The sequence below is a fragment of the Scardinius erythrophthalmus genome (assembly GCF_964197995.2).
Source record: "Scardinius erythrophthalmus genome assembly, chromosome: 6".
Lineage (NCBI taxonomy): Eukaryota > Metazoa > Chordata > Actinopteri > Cypriniformes > Leuciscidae > Scardinius > Scardinius erythrophthalmus.
The window spans coordinates 769,845-786,335 of NC_138226.1; the positions used below are offsets into that span (position 1 = coordinate 769,845).

Sequence of the window (16,491 nt, forward strand, 5' to 3'; positions counted from 1 at the left end):
AACATTTCATTTCAAAAGCATGGCAAAAGGCATCTCCGCTTCACAGCCTCAGTCTCCTGGACCGGGGTCGGGCGTCGGGGAGGTCAGGCGCTGACGTCGAGTGTGTGTGAAACTACAAATACCTTGAAGCCAGAGCTGCATCACGTCTGATTAGAGCACAATCCTTCCACAGCAAACCCGACACACACTCAGAGGAGTTGCACCATCCTGATCACTTGCGGAGGAAGATCATCTGACTCGAGTTATATGCATGAAAAATGTCATCAGAACATTAAATTATGGCATTCTTTCGTAAGCACTCCACATCAGCACTTCTTCATCCTCTCGACATGTGCTCTCTGCTCTTCCAGACCGTGGAGGAGAAAACCAGAGATACCAGTGTGCAAGATAACGCTGTATGACATCAGATCCTCATATTAGAGTGATTCCTGAAGGATCATGTGACACTGAAGACTGGAGTAATGATGCTGAACATTCAGCTTTGATCACAGGAATAAATTACACTTTACTGTATATTCACATTGAGAACAGATGATTTACATTATAATAATATTGCACTGTTTTACTGTATTTTTGATCAAGTTAATGCAGCTTTTGTGAGCAAAAGAGACTTGAAAAAATTCTAACTTTAGAAAGGTTGTGTATATATAGTGCAGCATTTCATAAATACCACAAAAAATATTATCCCCAAAAAAACCCCTGCATATAGTCATGAACAATACAACATAAAGGCACAGATTAAAGAAACGAAAACACTGAGCAGGACACTTATGTGTTCATATTATTTAAGATTATTTTAATTTAATTTAAAGTCCTCCAGTAGTCAATAATTTTATCAACTCATCTCTGATCACCAAAATTACATATTTAAACGTTTTTTCCTTGGAAAATAGCCTAAATCTTGCCTTAAAATATCTTGAATGTAACTCGACACCCTTGCCTCATTTAGTATGCATGGATCTATGAATATGCAAATGAGCCCCGCCTCCACTCACTCACTCACTCAGAGATCCACTGGTTGACGATCACACGTTGATCTGATTGGTTACAAGGTAGTTTGTGACGTCAGAAACACCAGCGATTTCAAAGCGTGTTTTTGAGACTGAGGACTTTCATAGGATCATTTGTTTCTGTAGTGCCACTCCGGCGAGCAGCGCTGTTTAATCACCGCACACTCATTATCAATGAAAGCCTCGCTCATTAGCATAAAAGGTGAGCAACAGTTTCATCTGAACAGCTGTTTAACAAGAGATGCTCGAGGACCATCAAATAAGCATCACATGTGAGTCTGATGGTAATTCAGGCACAGCTGCTCCATGCACATTATTCTCAATGGTATTCATAAGCATTCAATCATAACATGTGCTTCTAACACACACACACACACACACACACACACACACACACGTGTTTGGAATGATAGACACAAATATACAGTAACACATGGACAGCTTCTAAATGCTACTATTATTATAGTCAATAAAGTAAAGAAAGTGTCACTTCCTACAGAATTAAAATATGTTCTTTGTTGACATTATTGTTTGAGCTGAAAATAATCAATATAAACTGAAATTAAATAAATTGTTTCACTTGTCATCCAGATTATACAACAAAATCTCTAAAATTTGAATTAAAGTAGTCAATAAAATTAATGATTTTAACCTAGGCGGCATTTATTTGATCAAAAATACAGTAAAAACAGTGAAATATTATTATAATGTAAATCATCTGTTCTCTATGTGAATATACAGTAAAGTGTAATGTATTCCTGTGATCAAAGCTGAATGTTCAGCATCATTACTCCAGTCTTCAGTGTCACATGATCCTTCAGAAATCACTCTAATATGATGATCTGATGATCAAGAAACATTTATGATTATTATCAGTGTTGAAAATGTTGAGCTGACTAATATTGCTCGATGTGTTCGCTGAATAACAGTATTAATTTCTTGTGTTTATTTGACAGGTTTACAAAATGAAAAATCGTTCTAATCTGTTCTGGCACATTTTGATGTTGTTTTTGGACTAAATTTCTGTGAACTGTAATTCAGAAAAAGTCCCGTCAACCAAATCCCAAATCAATTCACTACAAAGAACTGAAAAGGAGCGAAATCTCCAATTCTTCATCTAGTCTTAAAGCAAACAACACTAACAAAAGCTGCGGAGTTCAACTGTTCAGAAATCTCCAGAACAATCCCACTGAATGTAGCTCTGATGATGTAAGAGTGTTAAATATCACTTCATCTTGTTCCCAGTGTCAGAACCCAGACTGGCACAAAGAAACAGGAAGATGCCGGTTTCAACATCAGTATGCTAATCAGAAGAACACATGAGTGGCGGAAACGCCTCTTCCTCTCGCTCTCTCCGACTCTTTCCACTCGACGGCAACGGGAAACTGCTGTGGGAAAAATCCGAGATTATTTTGTTGGCCGCACTGCATTGTTGACCGTGATTGACAATGAATTGACTTGATATGTGAAACTGGAAAAGCTCAGTGAAGCCAGATCGCATGTCATACAAACAAAATACTGCGCAAAAAGAAACTGAAGAAAGAGATGGATGAGAGTTAAGCAACAGTCATCATAAAGATGCAATCATGTGCAACACACACACACACACACACACACACACAGAAGTGAAACGCTGAACATGCATTAGAGGCTCACACACTCATGGAACATCTACTATGGTAAAATGAAATGCTCAGAGTTTATACGTTGGTTGCAAAAAATGTTTAATCAGAAAAACCTGTTGAGTTGAGAAAAGGGCTTTCCCCCCCCAAGGGTTAACCCTGACCAGCTGAACTTTGACCCCTTGGTAAGTAAGTATGTTAACTCCGTAGTGATTTATTTTCTTTCTCATCCTTCCCTCACGGGTCAAAATGACCCGAAGCACTAAAATTATACTTCATTTTTTGTTGTTGTCCAGAAAGCTTATTTTATTTCATTTTGATAATAGCCCATTTTTTTCTACTTTTAATGCAATTGTTTTTGGAGATTTTGTTTTTATTATTATTTTATTTACCTTTAAATTACTAGATTTGATCAATAAATAATAAATTAATAGTAATTTAAGCACATTCCTCACAATCTTTCAACTTAAATTCAAAATAACTCACAATTTCATGCATAACCCTTTTAATTCAGCTCTAAATGTCTAACACTGGGAGTCTTTGCCGACCTCTTGTGTAAAAATAATAATAAAACATGATATTTCATGACTTTAGCCACTAGATTTTAGCATTTTTAGTTTAAATTTTGAGCATTTTTAGTTTTTTCAATGTGAACTGAAGCTTTCCTCACATTCCATTCATTCCTAAGGGAGTCATTGACCCGAGGGAAGGATTTGCTACTTTCTTAAATTTCAACCACAAAACTCCTCGAATCCATTCAAAATTGTGTGTGTGTGTGTGTGTGTGTGTGTGTTCGTGGTTCAAGTGTGACAAAAGTCCTGGACCCTGATGAACACTCAATTAAAATATTTTCCGGGTCAAAATGACCCGAGAGAGAGACGAAGGTTAAAGTCCCCCGTAGTCAATCATTTTATCCCTTAAAACTCATCTTTGATCACCAAAATTACATATTTAAACGTTTTTTCCTTGGAAAAAAAAAGCCTTAAAATATCTTGAATGTAACTCGACACCTTTGCCTCACTTAGTATGCGCGGTTCTATGAATATGCAAATTAGCCCCGCCTCCACTCACTCCCTCAGCTCAGAGATCGACTGGTTGACGATCACACGTTGATCTGATTGGTTACAAGGTAGTTTGTGACGTCAGAAACACCAGCGATTTCAAAGCGTGTTTTTGAGACTGTCTTTGGTTCACTGCAGTTTTAAGGAGGAAATACTCAGCAATGCTGTCGACTTATGAACTTACACATGGTTTGTCTTAAAGCAGATTAAAAACACCACATAGACACATAAACTACATTAAAAGCTGGATTTTCACCACAGGGCGACTTTAAGAGTATGTGTTTCTGACTACATCCAAATGTGTTTTGAGAGAAAAGATCACAAAATTACATTTATGCAAATGCATTTGGCAACTTAAAATTGCATTCGAGGAACACATTTTACAACTTCTTGCTTTCCTTGAGAATTGAACGCATGACTTTGGTGTCGCTGTACGTGCTCAACTGTTGGGCTTTTTAATCACTTTTTGTATTTGATTTTGCATGAGATGCATGTTAATAATAAGTGTAAAAAAGGCCACAAATCTGCAGTATCACTGAAGATAAACGTGGTGCGCGTAAAGTATGTGTGTGTTGCGAAACACTGAAGTGATTGGCAGGCAGAATATAAAGGTTAAAGGTTATTCTGATACTGACATTTTTGCTTTAGAAGACAACTCAAAAAGGTCCAAACTCAAAGGAGGAGTTTTTTTTCCATCCATCATTCTGGAAAATCAGACTCTGTGGATCTGAGATGCTTATCGCATGTTGCAAATGTACTAAAAGAGTTGCATTAATCTAAACCATCTTACCGAAAACACTGAGCCACTCACAGTCTCTTATCCTGGATCTGCTCCAACACAAAAGAGTTTAAAGTGAGTCAGACTTCATGAACATGCCCCACTTTCACTGGCCTGTGAACGAACCACATATTCGGCAATGTTTCTTATTGTAAAAATCCTGCTATCTGCATTCCACAGTGTTGAATAATGGTAACTTGTCAACATGGACTTCGCAATCGACTTCCATAAAATGAGGGAAACATGATATTCACTGAGGGGAAAAACAATGAGGAACTTGTTGACTTCAAATATTGCCTAATTTTAGATGCTCCTGTGAGACTTTCACTTGCACTCATGAGTTTTAAAGACCAACGCAAGCTTGAAGATTCACGAAACTGTCGAACATGAAAGAAGACCTTAAAAAGACCCTGAAGTGCTGTTGTGCTCGGTTGACAGTCTCCAGTGGGAAGAAGTATTTGCCTGGGAAGCGCTGCCAAAGATCAGGTCATGTTGCTCGCTGTGAGAAAGAGAAGCTCAGGCAGACTTCATGTAAACCAGATGTCACTTCGCTGAGGAACGGCCGCTCTTACACGCTTTCTTCTCGCACAGAAAGAGACTCACTGCAAAGGAGATCCAGAGCTTTCGCAGCACGAAAAGTTCATTCGGTTTATCCGTTTTCAGTGAATATGAGTGTAACTGTTTGTTATGCAACAGTAAAACTTGCCATTTTCATTGTTGTTGTTTTTCTACAGAACAAGAAAATACCAAAAATGTTTGTCACAGCAATTTCCCAATAAAACATTTCACATGACAGCTAATATTTTAAGCCAAGTTTATTTAGCCATCATTTTATCCCTTAAAACTTATCTTTGATCACCAAACATTTTTTCGCATGCCTTAAAATATTTTGAATGTAACTCAACACCTTGCCTCACTTAGTATGCGAGGTTCTATGAATATGCAAATGAGCCCCGCCTCCACTCACTCGCTCAGCTCAGAGAGCCACTGGTTGACGATCACACGTTGATCTGATTGGTTACAAGGTAGTTTGTGACGTCAGAAACACCAGCGATTTCAAAGCGTGTTTTTGAGACTGTCTTTGGTTCACTGCAGTTTTAAGGAGGAAATACTCAGCAATGCTGTCGACTTATGAATTTACACATGGTTTGTCTTAAAGCATATTAAAAACACCACATAGACACATAAACTACATTAAAAGCTGGATTTTCACCACTGGGGACTTAAAGCATTGCACAAGAGCACAGATAAATGCAATTTGACCAAAAATGGGAATTTATTTAAAACCAGTTAAAAGCAACCCAATAAAAGTTGTGGCCGTATCTTACGGAGATAATAGAGCACTTTGCCTCTAGATCTAAACATTGCTAAGCTCCAACAGATTCACTGAAACGATCTGCAACGAGGCCAAAAGGAAGCAAAGATACACAAGTTATACTGTTACATCTGGCAATACCACTACTTTGAAAAGATTATTCTGTCAGTGTAAATGACCCATTGTGGATGCTTAAACACAGAAAAAGGGAATTTACTGTCTATGGATTCTAGACTTTTTTTTCACACCGCACACAATTCCCATTTGGTTTTAAGATTCAGTCATTTTGCAATGTTTTAAATGGGGCTGTAGAAGGATTTCAGGTGTCGTTTTTGCAGATTAATGCATGCATTTCAGTTGAACATGGCAAAAAAACTAACTCTGCCTTTTGCTGCCTGTCAAGTTTCATTGGCCAAATAATAGAAAGAGCAGTGCTGTAAAAGACACTGGCGGACTGCTTTATAGGAGGAGCTTTATAAACTCCAGATTCCTGAGAGGTTAGGTAACTGTTAAGGAGAGCTCCCCTTTGGGCCGCCCTACACAAACATCTACAAATTTGGTGTTTTGGTTTCTCAATATTGTAGTTTGGCAACACTGAAAGAATACATGTATTGTTTATGAAGAGGTGTTTATTGCCTCTGGTCATTTATGTCTTTATAATGTAATTTCACTGGTTTCTGATCCTTGCAAAGAAGCAAAGACCTACTTCAAAACACAAGCACTTTCATAACACCTCCTGGCACTTTAGACATGTGTGGGATTAATGCCACATGTGCCATTCACTAAATTGTGCATTATTTTGTCATTACACTCATGTGCATTTGTCAGCACACCCAAATCTTGGGTTAAGCCTTTTGGGTACATTTTTAGGGTTATTTTTTCAGTGTTTGGGTAGTTTTTGTTTTACCCAGATTCTGGGTCAGACGTTACAACCCAGTGTTTGGGTAGTTTTTGTGTTACCCAGATCCTGGGTCAGACGTAACAACCCAGTGTTTGGGTAGTTTTTGTGTTACCCAGATCCTGGGTCAGACGTAACAACCCAGTGTTTGGGTAGTTTTTGTGTTACCCAGATCCTGGGTCAGACGTAACAACCCAGTGTTTGGGTAGTTTTTGTGTTACCCAGATCCTGGGTCAGACGTAACAACCCAGTGTTTGGGTAGTTTTTGTGTTACCCAGATCCTGGGTCAGACGTAACAACCCAGTGTTTGGGTAGTTTTTGTGTAACCCAGATCCTGGGTCAGACGTAACAACCCAGTGTTTGGGTAGTTTTTGTGTAACCCAGATCCTGGGTCAGACGTAACAACCCAGTGTTTGTGTAGTTTTTGTGTAATCCAGATCCTGGGTCAGACGTAACAACCCAGTGTTTGGGTAGTGTTTGTGTAACCCAGATCCTGGGTCAGACGTAACAACCCAGTGTTTGTGTAGTTTTTGTGTAATCCAGATCCTGGGTCAGACGTAACAACCCAGTGTTTGTGTAGTTTTTGTGTAATCCAGATCCTGGGTCAGACGTAACAACCCAGTGTTTGGGTAGTTTTTGTGTAACCCAGATCCTGGGTCAGACGTAACAACCCAGTGTTTGTGTAGTTTTTGTGTAATCCAGATCCTGGGTCAGACGTAACAACCCAGTGTTTGAGTAGTGTTTGTGTAACCCAGATCCTGGGTCAGATGTAACAACCCAATGTTTGGGTAGTTTTTGTGTAACCCAGATCCTGGGTCAGACGTAACAACCCAGTGTTTGGGTAGTTTTTGTGTTACCCAGATCCTGGGTCAGACGTAACAACCCAGTGTTTGGGTAGTTTTTGTGTTACCCAGATCCTGGGTCAGACGTAACAATCCAGGGGTTGAGTTATTTATCGCAGGCTTTTTGCAACCTCTTCAGGAGAGAGCAGTGTAGCTCCGTCAAATTGGTGTGTGTCTTTGGTAAAATACAGGTTTGTGTAAATTTTTTGTATGTATAAATTCGTTATTGTTCTGTATATCATTTTATTTTATGCAAAGCAACATACAGGGGCGCGATGTGAGTCACCTAAACGAGTGTCGCGTAATGGAATGCCTGTCCCTTGCATAAAATTGTATGATTTTAAAAAAGATACAGAATATAAATGCTTAGATAGTTAAAATGTTTTCAGAACTGTACACTGGACAGGTTATGGAGTCACAGCATATTTTCAACTACGAGTGAAATGCAGGACGGCGTCTGAAGTTATAAGAACACGACACAAGGTCCAGCACGAGATCCAGCGCCGTTACAGCGGGAACGGCACAAAGGAGACTGGTCCATTACACTTGAATTACTTCTAAATGTTTAAGTTTTACTTCTAATATTTGTTAAACGAGCATAAATGTATGCAATATGTATTCAAAACTATAAAAACAATGCTATACTGTAAAATATAATCAAAAACAAAGGAATTATCATTATATTATAATATATTTATTATGCAAACCAGTGGTTGTGTGGAGTATTATTTAATTTTTTTAAGTTTAGAGGATTAAAGTTAATCTGTACATTAATTCATGTATGAAGTAAAAAAGGAAGCTAGTAAAAATGAATCAACCCAGTATGCTGTGTTAAATAAACAACCCCATTTGCTGGGTAAAATGAACCCAACATGTGTTCTGTTCTATATTTACCCAGCCCTTGGGTTGAAAACAACCCAAATTGAGTTGTTTTAACCCAGTGTATCTTGCTAACACAATCTCTCAATCAAGTGACATCAACAGCAACAAACAAATGTACATCCGATTATCCTCCCTCGTGCACTTTCAGCAATGAGGATAATGCGTTTATTAAAGTCGGGATCAGCAGCTAAACCACCGTACGAGTTCAATATCTTCAGTTGTCTTCGGGGTTAGTGTTTTATATTTGTATTGGAGTCTGCAGTGGACATTCCAGAGAGACTTCCCAGCTGAAACCCTGCGGCTGGCAAGATCCAACGCCAGATCATCCGTCTTCATATACCAGCACTGTCTCTTCGACAAGCTCCTTTCCACACTCTCTCTCTGCGTGTCTGATCTCCAATCAAGCAAACAGAGTCCGTGTCTCGGCCCTCTTGGTCTCGCTCCACTGGCTTCAGGTCAAGGCTTTGACGTCAGTCTTCAGAACGGACACTGGAACTGAACCTCAACACGCTCCTACAGGTCTACGTTTCGGCCCGTCATCCATGATCAGTAAACAAGAGTCACTGCTTAAAGCTGCTCTGAAACAATCGATATTGTTAAAAGCGATATATAAATGAAGGTGACTTGACTGCTTCCATTACAACAAGAAACAAGTCGCTTTCCAGAACCTTCACTGTCTCTGATGTTCAGCGGTGGATCAAGCATCACGACCCTAAAGAACCAGTTGAAGACATCGTTCACTAGTCTTAAAGGGCTCTTATTATGATTTTATATATTTACATCTGTCTTTAGTGTGTAATGTTACTGTTTATTCTCTATATCAGTGTCAGTGTTCCTGAACTCCTGAAACGCCTCCATTGTAGTCTTGAGTTTCTTCCGGGAACGAACACTCACAATATTCCTCATTATAATAATTCATGCGCAGAATAAAGGGGCGGGGCCTGGTTGAGTTAGTTAGTAGTGTGTTAAACTGGCTGTTATGGTAAGGGGCGGGACATTTCCCAAACGCACTCAAAGCGCTCGACCAATCACAACACACTGCTCCAGCCGACCAATCAGAGCACAGTGTGCTTTTCAGAAGGAGGGGCTTCATAGAGACAGGAAGTAAACAGAGCGTTACTGACAGACTTGGAAGAGAGGAGCCGCAACAATGGAGAATATGAGGAGAATAATCAACATTCAAGCAAGAAAACCTGTTCTAGTAGAGCCTGAAAACTACATGAAGACTTTAAAAAATAGGTCTATAAAGGCACTATAAATAAACTATATTTAAAAAAATCTTGCTGTTCTCTGTTGGTGCAGTTTTAAGTTTCTCTAGTTTCTGTGATGCTCAAGCGAACCATGGCAAGTAATGCAAGATACATTGTTTGTGAAGTGCCTTGAGACAAAACACTTGCTCAAGGGCTAAATATCAGTGTAATCCGAATGAAAAGTTATGGTGATATAGCCTAAAAAGAACCAAAAAAAGTGTCAATCAATACTGAAACTTGGATTCATGCCTCTAAACATTATGCATCTGATTAGGCATGATATCTATCTATCTATCTATCTATCTATCTATCTATCTATCTATCTATCTATCTATCTATCTATCTATCTATCTATTCTGCTGCCAAGGCTCACAGGTAATTAACTGTTGAAGATATATGGTTTATTAGTTTAATGAAATTCACATTTCGAATTCTCTTAAAAGTGCTGTAAGCTCATGTTAAATAATAGACTATATGAAATATCTATAGATATTATTATAATTAGCTGCAAAAATGTACACCACCTGAACTTTAATAGTGAACTAGAAAAGGCATAAAGTTGATTAAATGTGTTTTAAAAAAAAAAAACTTAAAGGAAATAGTGGCAGGCAAGCCTCGTAATTTATAATTTGCTTTGATATTTGAAAAAGTATTTCACATCTGTCATTAGACATTTAGCTACTCGTGACTCCAGACCACATCCATGTCAACAACAACATCTGGTTGGAACTCTTATATAGCATTTTTTTTTTTTAAATCTTACCTCCGATTTACAGATATTGTGGGAAACCGCATCCGACTGAGGCAACTTTCTTTGAAGCCACTTTCTCGGTGAGAAGATGTTGCTTGAACCCGAGAGGTTGAGCGATAAATCCCGGGACGCGTTGCGTTTGAAATGAACGCTGGAGATCGACGAAGCGTCTGAAGACGTCGACAAACTCGACGAAGAAAGACGCTGTTTGAGTCTGGAGTCTTCAGAGATGGTTTGGTTGTTGGTAAATCCAGTTGTGGAGCTCGAGAACCGCTGAACGCTGTTAACGTCTGCGGGCGTCGCGCCGTTTCTCATCAGCGCTGAATCCAGACTTCGGGTCTGTTGAAGTTTTCTCTTTGCAAGGGTTTTCGAGCCCGATGAGGAACAGGAGAAAACGCTGTTCATCCCTGCGATGATGTGAGACACAGGCTGACGCCCCAAACACAATCCCCATGTGAACCTGACTGACTGAATAACGGATGATGACGTTTGGCTGTCAGCGACAGGTGAAAACATGTATTTGATCAGATTTGTTTTAATATATTCTCTCATCCATCTCTGCTATTGGTTTATATCAGCAGATAAACCAGGATGTTCCCACTGTTCAAGCCAAAAATCGCGTGAGTCAGTGAAGTTTCTCAACTGCATCTCTCTCTGCGCTCCCGCCCTCTTTCTCCCGCGCTCCGGCTCTGCCCTCCTCCTGCTAAACTGAGGTAAATAAAACATTTACAATTCTCATTAACTGGCCTTGTCGATTATATAGTAAATTTCAAGCGGGAGTCTAAAATAATTATGGAATTTGTATTAAAACAAATATTCGTGTTGAATTCTGTTGAAGTTCGTATCGTAATGTTCAACCCAAATTGTCTTTCAGTTTGACTATAGACTTTTAAAACAAATTTGTTTGTAATATGTGTATGATTGATATTGAAAAATAATAATAATAACAGTTAAAAATTATCTTAAAGTCCCCCTGTAGTCAATAATTTTATCCCTTAAAACTACTCTTTGATCACCAGAATTATATATTTAAACATTTTTTCCTTGAAAAAAAAAATCTTCATGCCTTAAAATATCTTGAATGTAACTCGACACCCTTGCCTCATTTAGTATTTGTGGTTCTATGAATATGCAAATGAGCCCCGCCTCCACTCACTCCCTCAGCTCAGAGATCCACTGGTTGACGATCACACGTTGATCTGATTGGTTACAAGGTAGTTTGTGACGTCAGAAACACCAGCGATTTCAAACTGTGTTTTTGAGACTGTCTTTGGTTCACTGCAGTTTTAAGGAGGAAATACTCAGCAATGGTGTTATGAATTTACTCATAGTTTGTCTTAACCCCTTAACTGTCACCGTCCCGTATACGGGACGCCTAACTTTACTTCCCTATATTACTATTTAATCCTAATCTAATTATGACAAACTATATATCGTTGGAAAGTTCTAAGACTCCTAAATAGATATTTAGGACTGTTTTTTTGTTATAAATTATGTAGGAACAGAAATAGATGAATTTATGACAAGAGTGCACCTCAAAAAATCTACGTAATAACAGGAGTTCTGACCTTCATCACAAAAAGTTGACGCATCCACTTTTAATAATTGATATGTTGGTTTTTATGCTAAAATTTCATTAGAAAATATATAATCTAGTATTTGTCAATAAAAAATAATAAAATAATATTATCTTCTAAAAAGTATAATATATATATTATCCTCTAAAATATTGTAGTATATTTTTTTATCGCTTTTTTTTATTATATTACATATTTTATTAGTTATCATAAATTAGGTATCATTTGAAAGCTTATGATCTCAGAATTTATCCTGTGAAAACTGTTTTGAAATTGGACATTGTGTTACCATAGAAACGGTACTCTAAATTATTTTATCAGGCTCCTCCCCTTTTGGGCATCCTTATGTTTCATAATTTATGATCAAAATATTTTCTAATCTTGACAAAACACATATTGTCAGAAAGGTCTGAGTCTCAAGGTTCCATATTTTATGACAGAAGTGATATTTGGACAGAAATGTATTAATTTGTTATGGTAGAATGCATACAGTAAAATTCAATGGAATTCAATGACACCCGGTGGCTATTTTTGGTAATACGCCTAAACAAAATCTCATGGGAACTTCATTTTTTGTGATATCAACTTCAAATTTGGAACACAACTTGGTTAGATATTTGGCCTTGATTTTATAGTAATTTTTTTGTAAAACATATTTTGTAAAATATATATTTTATATAAAATAAAAATATTAAATAAATTATATTTGATTTAATGTAAATTTAAACTTCCATAACTTTTTCATAGTTTAATTTTTTGAAGTGCTTTCACTTCAACAATAATCTGCTATTTTTTACCTTTAAAACAAGACCAAACTTAGGTCTATACTCCAAAGCATTCTTGAATTACAACCATTTAAGCTTGAATAGTGCATTTTAATGTAAATTCTCAAAAAGGGGGGTGACAGCTATTAAAGCCTATTAAAAACACCTCATAAACAACATTAAAAACTTGATTTTCACCATAGGGGGACTTTAACCTAAATTTATGCTGCCTTTGCCTGCTATCGGAAATGTCCTACTTCCCTCTTCAGAAGCCCTGATTAAGTGCTCGTCGCATTTAAGCGCTTTGTTGTCGGAAAGAATCACGGAGACACCAGGTTTATTCTTTCCAGTTTTTTGGGGGGGGGGAGTCTTATTAAAGCCAAAATTATATTTACCATCCCATTCACTGACAACCATATACATTCACCACACTATTTATCTTGTCAGCTCGCTGACAGTTCTGGAATTTCGGTCAAATATAGGCTATTTTCACAGTGGATAAAATATACAATACACTTCAAATGATTTTTATATATGTTAATATGCACTACTTTTGTGGAAAAACTAATAAAGAATACCAGTCACAGCAGCAATCGTTCTCCCCTCCGCCATGTTTTAAGTTTATGGCACACCCAACTTGTTAAATACAGGGTTGCCAGGTTTGCATGTCCAGTTTTTAGTTAAAAACTGGACATGCAAACCGTTAAAAACTGGACATGCAAACCTGGCAACCCTGTACCCATTTAACAAGTAGGAAACTCATATTTACTAGTAGGAAACACGTATTTACGATAATTCCGATAGCACACGAAGGCATCATAAGTGCCGAAGCAACATAGTGTCGGCCCAGATCCGGCTCACATCAGTACGTGTAGAATCCACATGTTCCAGATATGGCCCGGATCTGGGCCGACACTATGTTGATATGGGTATCGTTGCATCCTTGGGGAATTTCTGTCGTACGTGAAAATATGCGTTTATGGTGCGTTCAAGTCCTCCTGGGAAGTTCGTATTGGAAAGTCGTGTTTACGGCGTCAAGTCACTTTCGTTGGTGCAAGATCATGGCGCTGTGCCTTCTCTAAATTAACTATACAAGAATACTTCTAGAAAATGAAGAACAAAGAATGTGTGTTGCTTTTTTATGCTTTTAATTAATTTACGAAGGCAGTGTGAACTTTATCGTTACATATTATATTGTTACATTACAATGCAGTTTGTGCTGACAATTAGCTTATTTTGTTGTAAATAGAAAAGCCTGTTAATGTCACTGCTAAATACCTTAGTATTGTGGTATTCTGCCATGTTTCTCACTGACACGCCTCAACTCGTAAACACTGGGCTTGAAGAAAACCCTGAGCTTTTGGGTGGAGTTTACGTGTGTTCAATACTATCTTATCGACAATGCACCGGTTTACTGACTTTTGACTGAAACCTTGTTTAATACAATTCCCTTTTCTTACTGACTTTTTTACCTCCTTTGGGAATGAGAGTTAAAAATATGATGCTGAATTGCTGAATTCCAAAGGAATTCGACTTCTATAAATGTAATAATATTGTCTATTTGCCATTTTTAAAGAGGCCTATTTTTAAAAAATACTTCACATTATTGGACGACACTTCCTAAAATGCTCTTAAATACACAAAAGCCTGAAACAACATAAAAAAGTCACAATAGCAATGTTTTCCACAGAGAATTCAGTTGTATATTATGAAGCTTTGCTCACAGTTCTTCACTTCCACGCCCAAACGTTGTCTTAATTTATACTCACCAGCATGACAGCAATTTGTCCCTAAGGGTTTGCATTGATTTATTGATGTTCTCATATATTTCCCCATCAGAATAGAGTAATCCATCTTAATTAGAATATCATAACACATAACACGCCTCAGATCAGTCCTCACAAACAATGGGGAAATGGATGGATGTGTCTGATGGGTAAAAAAATCCATAGTCATAATAAAAGCCATCAACCCCCCCAAAGAGACAAGACTTTGCGTTAGATCTGCAACATATTATTCCAGAGTTTACATGATACCCCAGAGCTTCCCGACATGGGGTTATTATCTGGTTTTAGCACAGGAAAAAGGATCTCCAAAGGCCTCTTTTAAGGTCTGTGAACGTAAACAAATGAGGGTGTAACTGAGAGCGTTCGGAAGATCTCCATACAGTAAAGATGCATAAGAAACATCTTTGTTCAGTATTAAAATTAGTCTTTGTATATAAAGTACTAATACTTTGGATACACCAACCATTGCAACTTAAATATAATTTTTTTTCTCCACAAAAGAAGCATTGAACTTCAAACAGTTCGTAATCCCTTACAAAAAAGACGTTTATTCACGTATGCTTTTAGTATACTTCTTATACACTAAAAATAAGAAAGTTTAGGACACGGTGTAAGCTAAAGACCACAGTCTCAAGTGTCAGTCGCTAGCATCAAGTCGAGTCTCCTTCATTTATACAGCGCTTTAACGATATAGAGAGTTTCACAGCAGCTTTACAGTGATAACAGGAGATTACAGTAACAGAGAGTGTTCAGGCTTTACAGCAGATCTAGAATAAAGTTATTGTCCAGATAAAGTTAGTTTGATTGATTCACTTTCATTGCAACGATCTTTAGTTATTAACTTAGCGTCCGCTAACAAACACCGTTCTCACAGAAAACGTTTAATGTGTTCTGACCGCTGGTTTGCAGGAGAACAGTGTTTGGAGCTCGCGAACGCAAACTCTGAAACAGGTTTTGGTGAGAATTTAGAAAACGTAAAAACTTGAAAAAGCGTGAATCTGTGAGAACGCTGACGGCGTCTCTTGAGATCAGGGGAGTGAGGTTTACTGGACTATGTCTGTTACATTAGGTCAAATAAACTTAACTTAATTTATCCAATTGATTTGTCCAATGTATTTGAACTGACAAAATAAAATGTGATATCCACTTCTGGGGCCGGTTTCACAAAGCTATTTTAGACCGGTCTATAGTGTTAGAAAAGTCTAAAATTTGCTCATAGACTAGTCTAATGCAGGTTAGACTGTTTCACAAGGATAAAGACTGACTTAATTTAGACCAAAAACATTAGACACCTCTTACCCCCAGGCTAACTGAGGTCTAAGACTCTATGCAGCAACAATCAGTTACATTACAAACAGCCAAAAGAAAAGGGAAAATGGCTCATCATTTAAACATTTCTTCTTGTTACTACATTCTCCGCTAAATTTCCCAAGTATAATGGGAAATGTCCTTGTAACTGTTATACTCCTCCAACAAACACATATTTTCCGCTGGGGTGAACTGGTGCACTGAGCGGTTGAATGCGCTTACTCGATCCGCCATGTTTTTTGTTTTACCCAGAATGCATTGCAGTGTAGTCCTACTTAAGATAGTCAGAGTCTTAAGAGCTTTGTGCAACGGTCTGATTTAGATGTCTATCTGAAGTCTGACTATCTACTATATCTGAGCCATAGTCAAAGTCTACCTTCGTGAAACCGGCCCCTGGGAAGTAAACTCAAAAAAAGCCCATGCAAAAAAAGAAACCAAATATATTGAGTTGAGATTTTTTACAGCGCCGCATTAAACCCTAACCCAAGTGTGTACAATAACAGTTTGTTGACTTTGTCAATCCAGCCTGATTAAAATGACAAGTCGAGATGAAGAATCAGACAACAGACACACCCTCTCGTCGTTATATTCCTCAGATGATTTACTGTCTTCCCGTCTGAACACTTTCTGGACTCTTGCTCAACTG

At 37.9% G+C, this 16,491-nt stretch overlaps 1 protein-coding gene across 3 annotated transcripts in view; it reads right to left on the minus strand.

The window, feature by feature from the left end:
- LOC308692849 (rho GTPase-activating protein 6) overlaps nucleotides 1-11,083 on the minus strand; it is a 40,494-nt gene extending 29,411 nt beyond the window's left edge. The window contains exon 1 of one of the 3 annotated variants that reach the window (XR_014030381.1): nucleotides 10,422-11,083. Coding sequence is in view for 1 of the 3 variants with exons in the window: in XM_081369271.1 (XP_081225397.1) it covers nucleotides 10,422-10,961 (540 nt within the window). In the remaining 2 variants the exon portion in view is untranslated. Of the gene's footprint in view, nucleotides 1-122; nucleotides 341-10,421 lie in introns of those variants that run through there. The other 2 variants (XM_081369271.1, XM_081369273.1) reach the window with 2 other exon arrangements.
- Nucleotides 11,084-16,491: the final 5,408 nt, after the last annotated feature.